Here is a 20,839-nt window from a genome sequence, read left to right on the forward strand (position 1 = left end):
CTGAGCTCCATCATTAACCCCAACCTGAAGACTCATATCTGTCCTGAGCTCCATCATTAACCCCAACCTGAAGACTCATATCTGTCCTGAGCTCCATCATTAACCCCAACCTGAAGACTCATATCTGTCCTGAGCTCCATCATTAACCCCAACCTGAAGACTCATATCTGTCCAGAGCTCCATCATTAACCAAACCTGAAGACTCATATCTGTCCTGAGCTCCATCATTAACCCCAACCTGAAGACTCATATCTGTCCTGAGCTCCATCATTAACCCCAACCTGAAGACTCATATCAGTCCTGAGCTCCATCATTAACCAAACCTGAAGACTCATATCTGTCCTGAGCTCCATCATTAACCCCAACCTGAAGACTCATATCAGTCCTGAGCTCCATCATTAACCCCAACCTGAAGACTCATATCAGTCCTGAGCTCCATCATTAACCCCAACCTGAAGACTCATATCAGTCCTGAGCTCCATCATTAACCAAACCTGAAGACTCATATCTGTCCTGAGCTCCATCATTAACCCCAACCTGAAGACTCATATCTGTCCTGAGCTCCATCATTAACCCCAACCTGAAGACTCATATCAGTCCTGAGCTCCATCATTAACCCCAACCTGAAGACTCATATCTGTCCTGAGCTCCATCATTAACCCCAACCTGAAGACTCATATCTGTCCTGAGCTCCATCATTAACCCCAACCTGAAGACTCATATCAGTCCTGAGCTCCATCATTAACCCCAACCTGAAGACTCATATCTGTCCTGAGCTCCATCATTAACCCCAACCTGAAGACTCATATCTGTCCTGAGCTCCATCATTAACCCCAACCTGAAGACTCATATCAGTCCTGAGCTCCATCATTAACCCCAACCTGAAGACTCATATCTGTCCTGAGCTCCATCATTAACCCCAACCTGAAGACTCATATCAGTCCTGAGCTCCATCATTAACCCCAACCTGAAGACTCATATCTGTCCTGAGCTCCATCATTAACCCCAACCTGAAGACTCATATCTGTCCTGAGGTCCATCATTCACCCCAACCTGAAGACTCATATCTGTCCTGAGCTCCATCATTAACCCCAACCTGAAGACTCATATCTGTCCTGTCATCCTTCTGTTTCTGTTCGACTCTTTTTATATCATTCATACATGTTAGGCTGTTCTCCCCTCTCTGGTACGGGGCTCTCTCTCCCCTCTCTGGTACGGGGCTCTCTCTCCCCTCTCTGGTAGGGGGCTCTCTCTCCCCTCTCTGGTAGGGGGCTCTCTCTCCTCTCTGGTAGGGGTCTCTCTCCCCTCTCTGGTAGGGGGCTCTCTCCCCTCTCTGGTAGGGGACTCTCTCTCCCCTCTCTGGTACGGGGCTCTCTCCCCTCTCTGGTAGGGGGCTCTCTCCCCCTCTCTGGTAGGGGGCTCTCTCCCCCTCTCTGGTAGGGGGCTCTCTCCCCCTCTCTGGTAGGGGGCTCTCTCCCCCTCTCTGGTAGGGGGCTCTCTCCCCCTCTCTGGTACGGGGCTCTCTCCCCCTCTCTGGTACGGGGCTCTCTCCCCCTCTCTGGTAGGGGGCTCTCTCCCCCTCTCTGGTACGGGGCTCTCTCCCCCTCTCTGGTAGGGGGTTCTCTCCCCCTCTCTGGTAGGGGGCTCTCTCCCCCTCTCTGGTAGGGGGCTCTCTCTCCCCTCTCTGGTAGGGGACTCTCTCTCCCCTCTCTGGTAGGGGGCTCTCCTCCCCTCTCTGGTAGGGGGCTCTCTCTCCCCTCTCTGGTAGGGGGCTCTCTCTCCCCTCTCTGGTAGGGGGGGCTCTCTCTCTCCCCTCTCTGGTAGGGGGGGCTCTCTCTCTCCCCTCTCTGGTAGGGGGGGCTCTCTCTCTCCCCTCTCTGGTAGGGGGGGCTCTCTCTCTCCCCTCTCTGGTAGGGGGGGCTCTCTCTCTCCCCTCTCTGGTAGGGGGGGCTCTCTCTCTCCCCTCTCTGGTAGGGGGGGCTCTCTCTCTCTCTGGTAGGGGGCTCTCTCCCCCTCTCTGGTAGGGCTCTCTCTCTCCCCTCTCTGGTAGGGCTCTCTCTCTCCCCTCTCTGGTAGGGGGCTCTCTCCCCCTCTCTGGTAGGGGGCTCTCTCCCCCTCTCTGGTAGGGGGCTCTCTCCCCCTCTCTGGTAGGGGGCTCTCTCCCCCTCTCTGGTGGGGGGGCTCTCTCTCTCCTCTCTGGTAGGGGGCTCTCTCTCTCCTCTCTGGTAGGGGGCTCTCTCTCTCCTCTCTGGTAGGGGGCTCTCTCTCCCCTCTGGTAGGGGGCTCTCTCTCTCCTCTCTGGTAGGGGGCTCTCTCCCCTCTCTGGTAGGCTCATGCTGTTCCCTCTCTGGTCGTTCCAGGTACATGTACTGGACAGACTGGGGCGAGGTTCCTAAGATAGAGCGTGCGGACCTGGACGGGACGGAGAGGCTGGTGATGGTCAACACCTCCCTGGGCTGGCCCAATGGACTGGCGCTGGACTATACGGACCGGATGATCTACTGGGGCGACGCCAAGACGGACAAGATCGAGGTATTTCACTTTGTCTACTTTCAACGGAATGGATGGATGAGGGTTTCAGAATGTCTTCCTATCGCCACGTTCAGCCCTCTGCTGCGTTGGCATGTTCCATCAGCTGGTGTGTTGGCATGTTCCATCAGCTGGTGTGTTGGCATGTTCCATCAGCTGGTGTGTTGGCATGTTCCATCAGCTGGTGTGTTGGCATGTTCCATCAGCTGGTGTGTTGGCATGTTCCATCAGCTAGTGCGTTGGCATGTTCCATCAGCTAGTGCGTTGGCATGTTCCATCAGCTGGTATGTTGGCATGTTCCATCAGCTGGTGTGTTGGCATGTTCCATCAGCTGGTATGTTGGCATGTTCCAACAGCTGGTGCGTTGGCATGTTCCATCAGCTGGTGCGTTGGCATGTTCCATCAGCTGGTGCGTTGGCATGTTCCAACAGCTGGTGCGTTGGCATGTTCCAACAGCTGGTGCGTTGGCATGTTCCAACAGCTGGTGCGTTGGAGGGGGGGTCAGCTGTGTGGAGTGGTGGGTAGCTAGCTGTGTGTCTGCAGGGGGGCCCTAGACGCATCACAGGACCCTCTACCGCTTTGTACAGCCTGATACACACGTCCCCTAGCAGCATCACAGGACCCTCTACCACTATGTATAGCCTGATACACACGTCCCCTAGCAGCATCACAGGACGTCCCCTAGCAGCATCACAGGACCCTCTACCACTATGAACAGCCTAATACACACGTCCCCTAGCAGCATCACAGGACCCTCTACCACTATGAACAGCCTGATACACACGTCCCCTAGCAGCATCACAGGACCCTCTACCACTATGAACAGCCTAATACACACGTCCCCTAGCAGCATCACAGGACCCTCTACCACTATGAACAGCCTAATACACACGTCCCCTAGCAGCATCACAGGACCCTCTACCACTATGAACAGCCTAATACACACGTCCCCTAGCAGCATCACAGGACCCTCTACCACTATGAACAGCCTAATACACACGTCCCCTAGCAGCATCACAGGACCCTCTACCACTATGAACAGCCTGATACACACGTCCCCTAGCAGCATCACAGGACCCTCTACCACTAAGTACAGCCTGATACACACGTCCCCTAGCAGCATCACAGGACGTCCCCTAGCAGCATCACAGGACCCTCTACCACTATGAACAGCCTGATACACACGTCCCCTAGCAGCATCACAGGACGTCCCCTAGCAGCATCACAGGACCCTCTACCACTATGAACAGCCTGATACACACGTCCCCTAGCAGCATCACAGGACCCTCTACCACTATGAACAGCCTGATACACACGTCCCCTAGCAGCATCACAGGACGTCCCCTAGCAGCATCACAGGACCCTCTACCACTATGAACAGCCTGATACACACGTCCCCTAGCAGCATCACAGGACGTCCCCTAGCAGCATCACAGGACCCTCTACCACTATGAACAGCCTGATACACACGTCCCCTAGCAGCATCACAGGACCCTCTACCACTATGAACAGCCTGATACACACGTCCCCTAGCAGCATCACAGGACCCTCTACCACTATGAACAGCCTGATACACACGTCCCCTAGCAGCATCACAGGACCCTCTACCGCTTTGTACAGCCTGATACACACGTCCCCTAGCAGCATCACAGGACCCTCTACCGCTATGTATAGCCTGATACACACGTCCCCTAGCAGCATCACAGGACGTCCCCTAGCAGCATCACAGGACCCTCTACCACTATGAACAGCCTGATACACACGTCCCCTAGCAGCATCACAGGACCCTCTACCACTATGAACAGCCTGATACACACGTTCCCTAGCAGCATCACAGGACCCTCTACCACTATGAACAGCCTGATACACACGTCCCCTAGCAGCATCACAGGACCCTCTACCACTATGTACAGCCTGATACACACGTCCCCTAGCAGCATCACAGGACCCTCTACCACTATGAACAGCCTGATACACACGTCCCCTAGCAGCATCACAGGACCCTCTACCACTATGTACAGCCTGATACACACGTCCCCTAGCAGCATCACAGGACCCTCTACCACTATGTACAGCCTGATACACACGTCCCCTAGCAGCATCACAGGACCCTCTACCACTATGAACAGCCTGATACACACGTCCCCTAGCAGCATCACAGGACCCTCTACCACTATGAACAGCCTGATACACACGTCCCCTAGCAGCATCACAGGACCCTCTACCACTATGAACAGCCTGATACACACGTCCCCTAGCAGCATCACAGGACCCTCTACCACTATGAACAGCCTGATACACACGTCCCCTAGCAGCATCACAGGACGTCCCCTAGCAGCATCACAGGACCCTCTACCACTATGAACAGCCTGATACACACGTCCCCTAGCAGCATCACAGGACCCTCTACCACTATGAACAGCCTGATACACACGTCCCCTAGCAGCATCACAGGACCCTCTACCACTATGAACAGCCTGATACACACGTCCCCTAGCAGCATCACAGGACCCTCTACCACTATGAACAGCCTGATACACACGTCCCCTAGCAGCATCACAGGACCCTCTACCACTATGAACAGCCTGATACACACGTCCCCTAGCAGCATCACAGGACGTCCCCTAGCAGCATCACAGGACCCTCTACCACTATGAACAGCCTAATACACACGTCCCCTAGCAGCATCACAGGACCCTCTACCACTATGTACAGCCTGATACACACGTCCCCTAGCAGCATCACAGGACCCTCTACCACTATGAACAGCCTGATACACACGTTCCCTAGCAGCATCACAGGACCCTCTACCACTATGAACAGCCTGATACACACGTCCCCTAGCAGCATCACAGGACCCTCTACCACTATGTACAGCCTGATACACACGTCCCCTAGCAGCATCACAGGACCCTCTACCACTATGAACAGCCTGATACACACGTCCCCTAGCAGCATCACAGGACCCTCTACCACTATGTACAGCCTGATACACACGTCCCCTAGCAGCATCACAGGACCCTCTACCACTATGTACAGCCTGATACACACGTCCCCTAGCAGCATCACAGGACCCTCTACCACTATGAACAGCCTGATACACACGTCCCCTAGCAGCATCACAGGACCCTCTACCACTATGAACAGCCTGATACACACGTCCCCTAGCAGCATCACAGGACCCTCTACCACTATGAACAGCCTGATACACACGTCCCCTAGCAGCATCACAGGACCCTCTACCACTATGAACAGCCTGATACACACGTCCCCTAGCAGCATCACAGGACCCTCTACCACTATGAACAGCCTGATACACACGTCCCCTAGCAGCATCACAGGACGTCCCCTAGCAGCATCACAGGACCCTCTACCACTATGAACAGCCTGATACACACGTCCCCTAGCAGCATCACAGGACCCTCTACCACTATGAACAGCCTGATACACACGTCCCCTAGCAGCATCACAGGACCCTCTACCACTATGAACAGCCTGATACACACGTCCCCTAGCAGCATCACAGGACCCTCTACCACTATGAACAGCCTGATACACACGTCCCCTAGCAGCATCACAGGACCCTCTACCACTATGAACAGCCTGATACACACGTCCCCTAGCAGCATCACAGGACGTCCCCTAGCAGCATCACAGGACCCTCTACCACTATGAACAGCCTAATACACACGTCCCCTAGCAGCATCACAGGACCCTCTACCACTATGTACAGCCTGATACACACGTCCCCTAGCAGCATCACAGGACCCTCTACCACTATGAACAGCCTGATACACACGTCCCCTAGCAGCATCACAGGACCCTCTACCGCTATGAACAGCCTGATACACACGTCCCCTAGCAGCATCACAGGACCCTCTACCACTATGAACAGCCTGATACACACACGTCACAGGACCATTATCTCAACACACACACACTCCTTTCAGAAGGGAAGTCATATGACCAGGGAGTTATTACCTGATTGGTGGACACGTTTTGAAGGGCATTGGAAGCATTCTGGCTCTACGTAGTCTCTGGTGGACAGGTTCTGAAGCTCTGTTTGCTCCGGCGCCATAGATTCTCCTTTAGAAGCTGCTACCAAGTTGGTAACATAGAAACGTTTCTTCATAGCAACTCAGACTATCCATAAAGAGACTTTCTCCTTGAAAACATCTAGCTCTTGTAATCATTTAAGACTAGTCGACATCATGGCCAGCTGGATCAGTACCTCAGCCCAGAGCCCAGGCAGCAGTGAGGTCCTGTCGACATCATGGCCAGCTGGATCAGTACCTCAGCCCAGAGCCCAGGCAGCAGTGAGGTCCTGTCGACATCATGGCCAGCTGGATCAGTACCTCAGCCCAGAGCCCAGGCAGCAGTGAGGTCCTCCTATGAGGTCTAGTCTACATCATGGCCAGCTGGATCAGTACCTCAGCCCAGGCAGCAGTGAGGTCCTGTCGACATCATGGCCAGCTGGATCAGTACCTCAGCCCAGAGCCCAGGCAGCAGTGAGGTCCTCCTATGAGGACTAGTCGACATCATGGCCAGCTGGATCAGTACCTCAGCCCAGAGCCCAGGCAGCAGTGAGGTCCTCCTATGAGGTCTAGTCTACATCATGGCCAGCTGGATCAGTACCTCAGCCCAGAGCCCAGGCAGCAGTGAGGTCCTCCTATGAGGTCTAGTCTACATCATGGCCAGCTGGATCAGTACCTCAGCCCAGAGCCCAGGCAGCAGTGAGGTCCTGTCGACATCATGGCCAGCTGGATCAGTACCTCAGCCCAGAGCCCAGGCAGCAGTGAGGTCCTCCTATGAGGTCTAGTCTACATCATGGCCAGCTGGATCAGTACCTCAGCCCAGGCAGCAGTGAGGTCCTGTCGACATCATGGTCAGCTGTATCAGTACCTCAGCCCAGGCAGCAGTGAGGTCCTCCTATGAGGACTAGTCTACATCATGGCCAGCTGGATCAGTACCTCAGCCCAGAGCCCAGGCAGCAGTGAGGTCCTCCTATGAGGACTAGTCTACATCATGGCCAGCTGGATCAGTACCTCAGCCCAGAGCCCAGGCAGCAGTGAGGTCCTCCTATGAGGACTAGTCGACATCATGGCCAGCTGGATCAGTACCTCAGCCCAGAGCCCAGGCAGCAGTGAGGTCCTCCTATGAGGTCTAGTCGACATCATGGCCAGCTGGATCAGTACCTCAGCCCAGGCAGCAGTGAGGTCCTCCTATGAGGTCTAGTCGACATCATGGCCAGCTGGATCAGTACCTCAGCCCAGGCAGCAGTGAGGTCCTCCTATGAGGTCTAGTCGACATCATGGCCAGCTGGATCAGTACCTCAGCCCAGAGCCCAGGCAGCAGTGAGGCCCTCCTATGAGGACTAGTCGACATCATGGCCAGCTGGATCAGTACCTCAGCCCAGGCAGCAGTGAGGTCCTCCTATGAGGTCTAGTCTACATCATGGCCAGCTGGATCAGTACCTCAGCCCAGAGCCCAGGCAGCAGTGAGGTCCTCCTATGAGGTCTAGTCTACATCATGGCCAGCTGGATCAGTACCTCAGCCCAGAGCCCAGGCAGCAGTGAGGTCTTCCTATGAGGACTAGTCTACATCATGGCCAGCTGGATCAGTACCTCAGCCCAGAGCCCAGGCAGCAGTGAGGTCCTCCTATGAGGTCTATTCTACATCATGGCCAGCTGGATCAGTACCTCAGCCCAGAGCCCAGGCAGCAGTGAGGTCCTGTCGACATCATGGTCAGCTGTATCAGTACCTCAGCCCAGAGCCCAGGCAGCAGTGAGGTCCTCCTATGAGGACTAGTCGACATCATGGCCAGCTGGATCAGTACCTCAGCCCAGAACCCAGGCAGCAGTGAGGCCCTCCTATGAGGACTAGTCGACATCATGGCCAGCTGGATCAGTACCTCAGCCCAGAACCCAGGCAGCAGTGAGGTCCTCCTATGAGGACTAGTCGACATCATGGCCAGCTGGATCAGTACCTCAGCCCAGAGCCCAGGCAGCAGTGAGGTCCTCCTATGAGGACTAGTCGACATCATGGCCAGCTGGATCAGTACCTCAGCCCAGAGCCCAGGCAGCAGTGAGGTCCTCCTATGAGGACTAGTCTACATCATGGCTCAGCTTGGATCCCCCTGGTACCACATTTAAAGTTTGGGGGACCTCCGAAACCCGATCGTAAAATTTCTTCACTTTTCGGGGTGTTGACAGTTGAGCCACTGTGGAAATTAGAGCCTTCGTGACAGGGAGGGGAGGGGGGTCGATGTGAGTCCTACATTTCCCTCCATGGGGCTCTAACTTCCATATGGAAATGACTAGTCTCAAAGCAATCCTTTGTTTTCTACAGTTGGCATCTTCACACAGTATATCATCATGGTGCAATATGTTCCAACACATCGACTAGTGTTTGTTGGTTTTAATCTGGGGGGCATTGCTCTGAGCCCAACTGCCCCCCCCCCCCGGTTCCTAGCCCCCCCGTAGCTCTGTGGGGCAGTGTGGGAAAGACTGGGTGAGGGGTGGGGGGTACCAAGGGAATGTTTGGTAGGGTTTGCTGGGTTGGTTGGTGGTGGTAGCCTGGGTTCTGGGTCTGCTGGGTTGGTTGGTGGTGGTAGCCTGGGTTCTGGGTCTGCTGGGTTGGTTGGTGGTAGTAGCCTTAGTTCTGGGTCTGCTGGGTTGGTTGGTGGTAGTAGCCTTAGTTCTGGGTCTGCTGGGTTGGTTGGTGGTGGTAGCCTGGGTTCTGGGTCTGCTGAGTTGGTTGGTGGTGGTAGCCTGAGTTCTGGGTCTGCTGGGTTGGTTGGTTGGTGGTAGTAGCCTGGGTTCTGGGTCTGCTGGGTTGGTTGGTTGGTGGTAGTAGCCTGGGTTCTGGGTCTGCTGGGTTGGTTGGTTCGTGGTAGTAGCCTTGGTTCTGGGTCTGCTGGGTTGGTTGGTTCGTGGTAGTAGCCTGGGTTCTGGGTCTGCTGGGTTGGTGGGAGTAGCCTGGGTTCTGGGTCTGCTGGGTTGGTTGGTGGTGGTAGCCTGGGTTCTGGGTCTGCTGGGTTGGTTGGTGGTGGTAGCCTGGGTTCTGGGTCTGCTGGGTTGGTTGGTTGGTGGTAGTAGCCTGGGTTCTGGGTCTGCTGGGTTGGTTGGTTGGTGGTAGTAGCCTGGGTTCTGGGTCTGCTGGGTTGGTTGGTTGGTTGGTGGTAATAGCCTGGGTTCTGGGTCTGCTGGGTTGGTTGGTTGGTTGGTGGTAATAGCCTGGGTTCTGGGTCTGCTGGGTTGGTTGGTTGGTTGGTGGTAATAGCCTGGGTTCTGGGTCTGCTGGGTTGGTTGGTTGGTTGGTGGTAGTAGCCTGGGTTCTGGGTCTGCTGGGTTGGTTGGTTGGTTGGTGGTAGTAGCCTGGGTTCTGGGTCTGCTGGGTTGGTTGGTTGGTTGGTGGTAGTAGCCTGGGTTCTGGGTCTGCTGGGTTGGTTGGTTGGTTGGTGGTAGTAGCCTGGGTTCTGGGTCTGCTGGGTTGGTTGGTTGGTTGGTGGTAGTAGCCTGGGTTCTGGGTCTGCTGGGTTGGTTGGTTCGTGGTAGTAGCCTGGGTTCTGGGTCTGCTGGGTTGGTTGGTTTGTCGTAGTAGCCTGGGTTCTGGGTCTGCTGGGTTGGTTGGTTCGTGGTAGTAGCCTGGGTTCTGGGTCTGCTGGGTTGGTTGGTTGGTGGTAGTAGCCTGGGTTCTGGGTCTGCTGGGTTGGTTGGTTGGTGGTAGTAGCCTGGGTTCTGGGTCTGCTGGGTTGGTTGGTTGGTTGGTGGTAGTAGCCTGGGTTTTGGGTCTGCTGGGTTGGTTGGTTGGTTGGTGGTAGTAGCCTGGGTTCTGGGTCTGCTGGGTTGGTTGGTTCGTGGTAGTAGCCTGGGTTCTGGGTCTGCTGGGTTGGTTGGTTCGTTGTAGTAGCCTGGGTTCTGGGTCTGCTGGGTTGGTTGGTGGTGGTAGCCTGGGTTCTGGGTCTGCTGGGTTGGTTGGTTTGTCGTAGTAGCCTGGGTTCTGGGTCTGCTGGGTTGGTTGGTTCGTGGTAGTAGCCTGGGTTCTGGGTCTGCTGGGTTGGTTGGTGGTGGTAGCCTGGGTTCTGGGTCTGCTGGGTTGGTTGGTGGTGGTAGCCTGGGTTCTGGGTCTGCTGGGTTGGTTGGTGGTGGTAGCCTGGGTTCTGGGTCTGCTGGGTTGGTCGGTGGTGGTAGCCTGGGTTCTGGGTCTGCTGGGTTGGTCGGTGGTGGTAGCCTGGGTTCTGGGTCTGCTGGGTTGGTTGGTGGTGGTAGCCTGGGTTCTGGGTCTGCTGGGTTGGTTGGTGGTGGTAGCCTGGGTTCTGGGTCTGCTCCAGAACGAGGTTTTGATCTAGAACAAGGTTTTTGCGGTCCAGAGCCCCATCTGGTTCCGATTGGCTGCCTCCACTGCAGCTGCGGTTTCCCCTCTTTTAGAATATCCCCAGAATATGAAACACACACCCCACTGTGGACACCCCCCCCACTGTGGACACATACCCCACTGTGGACAGACACCCCACTGTGGACAGACACCCCACTGTGGACAGACACCCCACTGTGGACAGACACCCCACTGTGGACACACACCCCACTGTGGACACACACCCCACTGTGGACACACACCCCACTGTTTTACTATCCTTGTGGGGACCAAGTTGATTCCCATTCTAAATCATAGGCCACCTCACTGAGAAAGGAAACTGAGTGTACACCACACCTGGGACACCTTGCTAACATTGAGCCTCCACAGCCTCAATGAGGAACTGTTCCACAGGGATGCTGGCCCATGTTGACTCCACAGGGATGCTGGCCCATGTTGACTCCACAGGGATGCTGGCCCATGTTGACTCCACAGGGATGCTGGCCCATGTTGACTCCACAGGGACGCTGGCCCATGTTGACTCCACAGGGACGCTGGCCCATGTTGACTCCACAGGGACGCTGGCCCATGTTGACTCCACAGGGACGCTGGCCCATGTTGACTCCACTGGGACGCTGGCCCATGTTGACTCCACAGGGACGCTGGCCCATGTTGACTCCACAGGGACGCTGGCCCATGTTGACTCCACAGGGACGCTGGCCCATGTTGACTCCAAAGGGACGCTGGCCCATGTTGACTCCACAGGGACGCTGGCCCATGTTGACTCCACAGGGACGCTGGCCCATGTTGACTCCAATGCTTCCCACCGTTGTCAAGTTGGCTGGTAGTGGATGTCTACTCCGAATAGCTCGTTCCATCTCATCCCACAGATGACTGGGCAGGCCACTGCAGAAAGCTGAATTCACTGTCATGTTGGTGGAACCGTTCCTGGGGACAATCCTAGGCTTGTGGCAATATCCTGCTGGAAAACAGTATTCATTCCACTTGACTTGTACATTTTGTACAGCCTGAATTCAAAATGGATTAAATCAAATACAAATGTCACTCACACACTACCCCATAATGACCAAGTGAAAACATGTTTTTAGGAACTTTTGCAAATGTAATGAAAATGAAATACAGAAATATCTAATTTACAGAGGTATTCACACCCCTGAGTACACCTGGCGACCGTGTTAGTGTGCGTGCGCTCGGGCCCGCCACAGGACTTGCTAGAGCGCAATGGGACATCCTGGCCTGCCAAACCTTCCCCTAACCCGGGCGACGCTGGGACAAGGACGACCCTGGCCTGCCAAACCTTCCCCAAACCCGGGCGACGCTGGGACAAGGACATCCTGGCCTGCCAAACCTTCCCCTAACCCGGGCGACGCTGGGACAAGGACATCCTGGCCTGCCAAACCTTCCCCTAACCCGGGCGACGCTGGGACAAGGACATCCTGGCCTGCCAAACCTTCCCCTAACCCGGGCGACGCTGGGACAAGGACATCCTGGCCTGCCAAACCTTCCCCTAACCCGGGCGACGCTGGGACAAGGACATCCTGGCCTGCCAAACCTTCCCCTAACCCGGGCGACGCTGGGACAAGGACATCCTGGCCTGCCAAACCTTCCCCTAACCCGGGCGACGCTGGGACAAGGACATCCTGGCCTGCCAAACCTTCCCCTAACCCGGGCGACGCTGGGACAAGGACATCCTGGCCTGCCAAACCTTCCCCTAACCCGGGCGACGCTGGGACAACGACATCCTGGCCTGCCAAACCTTCCCCTAACCCGGGCGACGCTGGGACAAGGACATCCTGGCCTGCCAAACCTTCCCCTAACCCGGGCGACGCTGGGACAAGGACATCCTGGCCTGCCAAACCTTCCCCTAACCCGGGCGACGCTGGGACAAGGACATCCTGGCCTGCCAAACCTTCCCCTAACCCGGGCGACGCTGGTTGGGTCTCCCGCTGGTGGCCGGCTGCAACACAGCCCGATATCGAACAGGATCTGTAGTAACGCAGCTAGCACTGCAGTGCCTTAGACCGCTGCACTTCCTGTCAACCTGGATGTCCCAGACCCGTTTTCCTCCACTGGCCTGCCGTTGGCTGGATGTCCTTTGGGTGGTGGACTGTTCTTGATACACACAGGAAACTGTTGAGCGTGAAAAACCCAGCAGCATTGCAGTTCTTGACACAAACCGGTGCGCCTGGCACCTACTACCATACCCCGTTCAAACTAACTTAAATATTTTGTCTTGTCGATTCACCTTTTGAATGGCACACACACACAATCCATGTCTCAAGGCTTAAACATCCTTCTTTAACCCGTCTCCTCCCCTTCATCTACACTGATTGAAGTGGATTTAACAAGTGACATCCTCAGTCGGGGCCCGGGGTCTCTTCAGTCGGGGGCCCGGGGTCTCTTCAGTCGGGGGTCCGGGGTCTCTTCAGTCGGGGGCCCGGGGTCTCTTCAGTCGGGGGCCCGGGGTCTCTTCAGTCGGGGGTCTCTTCAGTCGGGGGCCCGGGGTCTCTTCAGTCGGGGGCCCCGGGGTCTCTTCAGTCGTGGGCCCGGGGTCTCTTCAGTCGGAGGCCCCGGGGTCTCTTCAGTCGGGGGCCCGGGGTCTCTTCAGTCGGGGGCCCGGGGTCTCTTCAGTCGGGGGCCCGGGGTCTCTTCAGTCGGAGGCCCCGGGGTCTCTTCAGTCGGAGGCCCCGGGGTCTCTTCAGTCGGAGGCCCCGGGGTCTCTTCAGTCGGAGGCCCCGGGGTCTCTTCAGTCGGAGGCCCCGGGGTCTCTTCAGTCGGAGGCCCCGGGGTCTCTTCAGTCGGAGGCCCCGGGGTCTCTTCAGTCGGAGGCCCCGGGGTCTCTTCAGTCGGAGGCCCCGGGGTCTCTTCAGCTCCTACCTGAACTTATTGGTTTGGTCTTAAAGCTGTTCACTGGTTTATCCTCTGATTCTCTCACTCTCTCTCCCCCCCCAGGTGATGAGTATGGACGGTTCAGGCAGGAGGGTCCTGGTAGAAGACAAGCTGCCCCACATCTTTGGCTTCACTCTGCTGGGGGACTATGTGTATTGGACAGACTGGCAGAGACGCAGCATCGAGAGGGTCCACAAGCACACAACAGAGAGAGAGTTCATCATAGACCAGCTACCTGACCTGATGGGGCTCAAAGCTACATATGTACACCAGACCGTCGGTGAGTAACACAACCTGACCTCTGACCCCAGACCTGATGGGGCTCAAAGCTACATATGTACACCAGACCGTCGGTGAGTAACACAACCTGACCTCTGACCCCAGACCTGATGGGGCTCAAAGCTACATATGTACACCAGACCGTCGGTGAGTAACACAACCTGACCTCTGACCCCAGACCTGATGGGGCTCAAAGCTACATATGTACACCAGACCGTCGGTGAGTAACACAACCTGACCTCTGACCCCAGACCTGATGGGGCTCAAAGCTACATATGTACACCAGACCGTCGGTGAGTAACACAACCTGACCCCTGACCCCTGACCTGATGGGGCTCAAAGCTACATATGTACACCAGACCGTCGGTGAGTAACACAACCTGACCTCTGACCCCAGACCTGATGGGGCTCAAAGCTACATATGTACACCAGACCGTCGGTGAGTAACACAACCTGACCTCTGACCCCTGACCCGATGGGGCTCAAAGCTACATATGTACACCAGACCGTCGGTGAGTAACACAACCTGACCCCTGACCCCTGACCTGATGGGGCTCAAAGCTACATATGTACACCAGACCGTCGGTGAGTAACACAACCTGACCTCTGACCCCTGACCTGATGGGGCTCAAAGCTACATATGTACACCAGACCGTCGGTGAGTAACACAACCTGACCCCTGACCCCTGACCTGATGGGGCTCAAAGCTACATATGTACACCAGACCGTCGGTGAGTAACACAACCTGACCTCTGACCCCTGACCTGATGGGGCTCAAAGCTACATATGTACACCAGACCGTCGGTGAGTAACACAACCTGACCTCTGACCCCTGACCTCACAGTGCTCAAAGCTACATATGTGCTACCTATACTCCACTCTGTGTATCTGGACAGGGAAGCTACAGTTTTACACCAGGCTCTATACTCCACTCTGTGTATCTGGACAGGGAAGCTACAGTTTTACGCCAGGCTCTATACTCCACTCTGTGTATCTGGACAGGGAAGCTACAGTTTTACACCAGGCTCTATACTCCACTCTGTGTATCTGGACAGGGAAGCTACAGTTTTACACCAGGCTCTATACTCCACTCTGTGTATCTGGACAGGGAAGCTACAGTTTTACACCAGGCTCTATACTCCACTCTGTGTATCTGGACAGGGAAGCTACAGTTTTACACCAGGCTCTATACTCCACTCTGTGTATCTGGACAGGGAAGCTACAGTTTTACACCAGGCTCTATACTCCTCCCCTTCTCCTCTCTCTCTCCTCCTCTCTCCTTCCCTTCTCCCCCTTTCCTCCTGTCCTCTCCTCTCTCCCCCTCTCCTCCTCTCCCCCTCTCTCCTCCTCTCCCCCTCTCTCCTCCTCTCCCCCTCTCTCCTCCTCTCCTCCTCTCCCCCTCTCTCCTCCTCTCCCCCTCTCTCCTCTCCCCCTCTCTCCTCCTCTCCCCCTCCTCTCCTCCTCTCTCCCCCTCCTCTCCCCCTTCTCTTCCTCCCCCCCTCTCCTCTCCTCCTCTCCCCCTCTCCTCTTCCCCCCCTCTCTCCCCCTCTCCTCTTCCCCCCCTCTCTCCTCCTCTTCCCCCCCTCTCTCCTCCTCTCTCCTCTCTCCCCCTCTCTCTCCTCTCCTCTCTCTCATCCTCTCCTCTCCCCCTCTCTCTCCTCTCCTCTCCCCCTCTCCCCCCTCTCCCCCTCTCTCTCCTCTCCCCCCACTCTCCCCCTCTCTCTCCTCCTCTCCTCTCCCCCCACTCTCCTCTCTCTCCTCCTCTCTCCCCCTCTCCTCCTCCTCTCCTCCCCTCCCCCTCCTCTCTCCTCTCTCCCCCTTTCCTCCTTTCCTCTCCCCCCCCCTCTCCTCCTCCTGTCCCCCCCCCCCCCCTCTCCTCCTCTCCTCCTCTCCTCTCTCTCATCCTCTCCTCTCCCCCTGTCCTCCTCCTCTCTCCCCCCTCTCATCCTCTCCCAGGTACCAACCTGTGTGCGGAGTCTAATGGTGGGTGTAGCCACCTCTGCCTGTATAAGCCGGTGGGCGTCCAGTGTGCCTGTCCCATTGGTCTGGAGCTGATAGCTGACCTGTCCACCTGCATCGTACCAGAAGCCTTCCTCCTCTTCTCCCGTCACACAGACATCAGACGCATCTCCTTGGAAACTAACAACAACGACGTGGCCATCCCGCTGACCGGGGTTAAAGAGGCGTCCGCACTCGACTTTGACATCACCGACAACCGTATCTACTGGACGGATATCACGTTGAAGGTAAGGAGGTCTCTCTCTCTCTGGCTCGGAGCCTACAGACAACCGGTCTCTCTGGCTCGGAGCCTACAGACAACCGGTCTCTCTGGCTCGGAGCCTACAGACAACCGGTCTCTCTCTCTGGCTCGGAGCCTACAGACAACCGGTCTCTCTCTGGCTCGGAGCCTACAGACAACCGGGGTCTCTCTGGCTCGGAGCCTACAGACAACCGGTCTCTCTCTGGCTCGGAGCCTACAGACAACCGGTCTCTCTGGCTCGGAGCCTACAGACAACCGGTCTCTCTCTGGCTCGGAGCCTACAGACAACCGGTCTCTCTCTCTGGCTCGGAGCCTACAGACAACCGGTCTCTCTCTGGCTCGGAGCCTACAGACAACCGGTCTCTCTCTGGCTCGGAGCCTACAGACAACCGGTCTCTCTCTGGCTCGGAGCCTACAGACAACCGGTCTCTCTCTGGCTCGGAGCCTACAGACAACCGGTCTCTCTCTGGCTCGGAGCCTACAGACAACCGGGGTCTCTCTGGCTCGGAGCCTACAGACAACCGGTCTCTCTCTGGCTCGGAGCCTACAGACAACCGGTCTCTCTCTGGCTCGGAGCCTACAGACAACCGGGGTCTCTCTGGCTCGGAGCCTACAGACAACCGGTCTCTCTCTCTGGCTCGGAGCCTACAGACAACCGGTCTCTCTCTGGCTCGGAGCCTACAGACAACCGGTCTCTCTCTGGCTCGGAGCCTACAGACAACCGGTCTCTCTCTCTGGCTCGGAGCCTACAGACAACCGGTCTCTCTCTGGCTCGGAGCCTACAGACAACCGGTCTCTCTGGCTCGGAGCCTACAGACAACCGGTCTCTCTCTGGCTCGGAGCCTACAGACAACCGGTCTCTCTCTCTGGCTCGGAGCCTACAGACAACCGGTCTCTCTCTCTGGCTCGGAGCCTACAGACAACCGGTCTCTCTCTGGCTCGGAGCCTACAGACAACCGGTCTCTCTCTGGCTCGGAGCCTACAGACAACCGGTCTCTCTCTCTCTGGCTCGGAGCCGACAGTAGAGGTCTACAGACAACCGTATCTGTTTCTTAGGAATGCTCTGTGTCTGTTTCTTAGGAATGCTCTGTGTCTGTTTCTTAGGAATGCTCTGTGTCTGTTTCTTAGGAATGCTCTGTGGCTGTTTCTTAGGAATGCTCTGTGACTGTTTCTTAGGAATGCTCTGTGACTGTTTCTTAGGAATGCTCTGTGTCTGTTTCTTAGGAATGCTCTGTGTCTGTTTCTTAGGAATGCTCTGTGACTGTTTCTTAGGAATGCTCTGTGACTGTTTCTTAGGAATGCTCTGTGTCTGTTTCTTAGGAATGCTCTGTGTCTGTTTCTTAGGAATGCTCTGTGACTGTTTCTTAGGAATGCTCTGTGTCTGTTTCTTAGGAATGCTCTGTGGCTGTTTCTTAGGAATGCTCTGTGGCTGTTTCTTAGGAATGCTCTGTGGCTGTTTCTTAGGAATGCTCTGTGACTGTTTCTTAGGAATGCTCTGTGACTTTCTTAGGAATGCTCTGTGACTGTTTCTTAGGAATGCTCTGTGTCTGTTTCTTAGGAATGCTCTGTGACTGTTTCTTAGGAATGCTCTGTGACTGTTTCTTAGGAATGCTCTGTGTCTGTTTCTTAGGAATGCTCTGTGTCTGTTTCTTAGGAATGCTCTGTGTCTGTTTCTTAGGAATGCTCTGTGGCTGTTTCTTAGGAATGCTCTGTGGCTGTTTCTTAGGAATGCTCTGTGTCTGTTTCTTAGGAATGCTCTGTGACTATTTCTTAGGAATGCTCTGTGACTGTTTCTTAGGAATGCTCTGTGACTATTTCTTAGGAATGCTCTGTGGCTGTTTCTTAGGAATGCTCTGTGTCTGTTTCTTAGGAATGCTCTGTGACTATTTCTTAGGAATGCTCTGTGTCTCTCAGGGTTTTCTGTTGGTAGCAGGGTGGATGTGGATGTATATATATATAATGATTGTTAATGTTATGACTGTTTTGACCTTGTGGTTTTGCCCACTTCGTTATTCCTCAAATGAAGCCAATAGTAACCTTCCTCTTCCTCTCCAGACGATCAGTCGTGCGTTTATGAACGGCAGCGCTCTGGAACACGTGGTGGAGTTTGGCCTGGACTACCCAGAAGGCATGGCGGTGGACTGGCTGGGGAAGAATCTGTACTGGGCGGACACGGGAACCAATCGTATCGAGGTGGCCAAGCTGGATGGACAGCACAGACAGGTCCTAGTCTGGAAAGATCTGGACAGCCCTCGAGCCCTGGCACTGGACCCTGCTGAAGGGTAAGGAGGGATTGATTGGTTACGGCCGGTACATTCAACTAGGGCAGGTAAAAACCACCACGTATCACAGGAAGTGGTATCGAGCCCCGGGGACACCAGTAGTTTCAAGAACCAAACAACCGTAAACAATCAGACCAAACACCTCTCCACCTCAGAACCAAACAACCGTAAACAATCAGACCAAACACCTCTCCACCTCAGAACCAAACACCTCTCCACCTCAGAACCAAACACCTCTCCACCTCAGAACTAAACAACCATAAACAATCAGACCAAACACCTCTCCACCTCAGAACCAAACACCTCTCCACCTCAGAACCAAACACCTCTCCACCTCAGAACTAAACAACCGTAAACAATCAGACCAAACACCTCTCCACCTCAGAACCAAACAACCGTAAACAATCAGACCAAACACCTCTCCACCTCAGAACCAAACACCTCTCCACCTCAGAACCAAACACCTCTCCACCTCAGAACTAAACAACCGTAAACAATCAGACCAAACACCTCTCCACCTCAGAACCAAACACCTCTCCACCTCAGAACCAAACAACCGTAAATAATCAGACCAAACACCTCTCCACCTCAGAACCAAACACCTCTCCACCTCAGAACCAAACACCTCTCCACCTCAGAACTAAACAACCGTAAACAATCAGACCAAACACCTCTCCACCTCAGAACCAAACACCTCTCCACCTCAGAACCAAACATAAAGAAATCTGTCGTATTGGACTGGCCAGACTGAGGTGAGGTGATCAGCCTGTCAGTGGAAGTGAATTGTTCACGTCGCCTCTGGTTCCTGACTTGTCTTTTCCTGTAAAAGACTGCAAGCAGCCCTCTCCACTCCTTCCCCTTCGATTTGCCCCTCTATCGAGGACCACAGTATGAGTCATAATACCCAGAAAACCTAGCGGTCAAACTAGGAAATCGTTTTCCACAGTTCATTTTTCCCCATAGGGGATTTTAGAAACACTTCCGATAAGGGCTGTGTTTAGTGTAGTCCTACCCTGGTGGGATGTTTCGTGTAGTCCTACCCTGGTGGGATGTTTAGTGTAGTCCTACCCTGGTGGGATGTTTCGTGTAGTCCTACCCTGGTGGGATGTTTCGTGTAGTCCTACCCTGGTGGGATGTTTCGTGTAGTCCTACCCTGGTGTGATGTTTAGTGTAGTCCTACCCTGGTGGGATGTTTCGTGTAGTCCTACCCTGGTGGGATGTTTCGTGTAGTCCTACCCTGGCGGGATTTTTCGTGTAGTCCTACCCTGATGTGATGTTTCGTGTAGTCCTACCCTGGTGTGATGTTTAGTGTAGTCCTACCCTGGTGGGATGTTTCGTGTAGTCCTACCCTGGTGTGATGTTTAGTGTAGTCCTACCCTGGTGGGATGTTTCGTGTAGTCCTACCCTGGTGGGATGTTTCGTGTAGTCCTACCCTGGCGGGATGTTTAGTGTAGTCCTACCCTGGTGTGATGTTTAGTGTAGTCCTACCCTGGTGTGATGTTTAGTGTAGTCCTACCCTGGTGTGATGTTTAGTGTAGTCCTACCCTGGTGGGATGTTTAGTGTAGTCCTACCCTGGTGGGATGTTTAGTGTAGTCCTACCCTGGTGGGATGTTTAGTGTAGTCCTACCCTGGTGGGATGTTTAGTGTAGTCCTACCCTGGTGGGATGTTTAGTGTAGTCCTACCCTGGTGGGATGTTTAGTGTAGTCCTACCCTGGTGGGATGTTTAGTGTAGTCCTACCCTGGTGTGATTAGTGTAGTCCTACCCTGGTGTGATTAGTGTAGTCCTACCCTGGTGGGATGTTTAGTGTAGTCCTACCCTGGTGGGATGTTTAGTGTAGTCCTACCCTGGTGGGATGTTTCGTGTAGTCCTACCCTGGCATGATGTTTCGTGTAGTCCTACCCTGGCATGATGTTTCGTGTAGTCCTACCCTGATGTGATGTTTCGTGTAGTCCTACCCTGGCGTGATGTTTCGTGTAGTCCTACCCTGGCATGATGTTTCGTGTATTCCTACCCTGGCGGGATGTTTCGTGTAGTCCTACCCTGGCATGATGTTTTGTGTAGTCCTACCCTGGCGGGATGTTTCGTGTAGTCCTACCCTGGCGGGATGTTTCGTGTAGTCCTACCCTGGCATGATGTTTCGTGTAGAACTACCCTGGCGGGATGTTTCGTGTAGTCCTACCCTGCTGTGATGTTTTAATAATCATGTAAATCTCTCTCAGAC

At 54.9% G+C, this 20,839-nt stretch overlaps 1 protein-coding gene across 1 annotated transcript in view; it reads left to right on the forward strand.

Moving 5' to 3' along the window:
• The window catches only part of LOC139533458 (low-density lipoprotein receptor-related protein 6-like), a gene marked incomplete at its 3' end in the record, with an annotated part of 80,564 nt that overhangs the window by 56,548 nt on the left and 3,177 nt on the right, over positions 1 to 20,839 (forward strand). The window contains 4 exon segments of the mRNA XM_071331488.1: positions 2,361 to 2,532; positions 13,858 to 14,074; positions 16,030 to 16,319; positions 18,389 to 18,615. Coding sequence (XP_071187589.1) covers positions 2,361 to 2,532; positions 13,858 to 14,074; positions 16,030 to 16,319; positions 18,389 to 18,615 — 906 coding nt within the window.

The sequence above is a fragment of the Salvelinus alpinus genome, chromosome 11 (genome assembly GCF_045679555.1).
Source record: "Salvelinus alpinus chromosome 11, SLU_Salpinus.1, whole genome shotgun sequence".
Taxonomy (NCBI): Eukaryota; Metazoa; Chordata; class Actinopteri; order Salmoniformes; family Salmonidae; genus Salvelinus; species Salvelinus alpinus.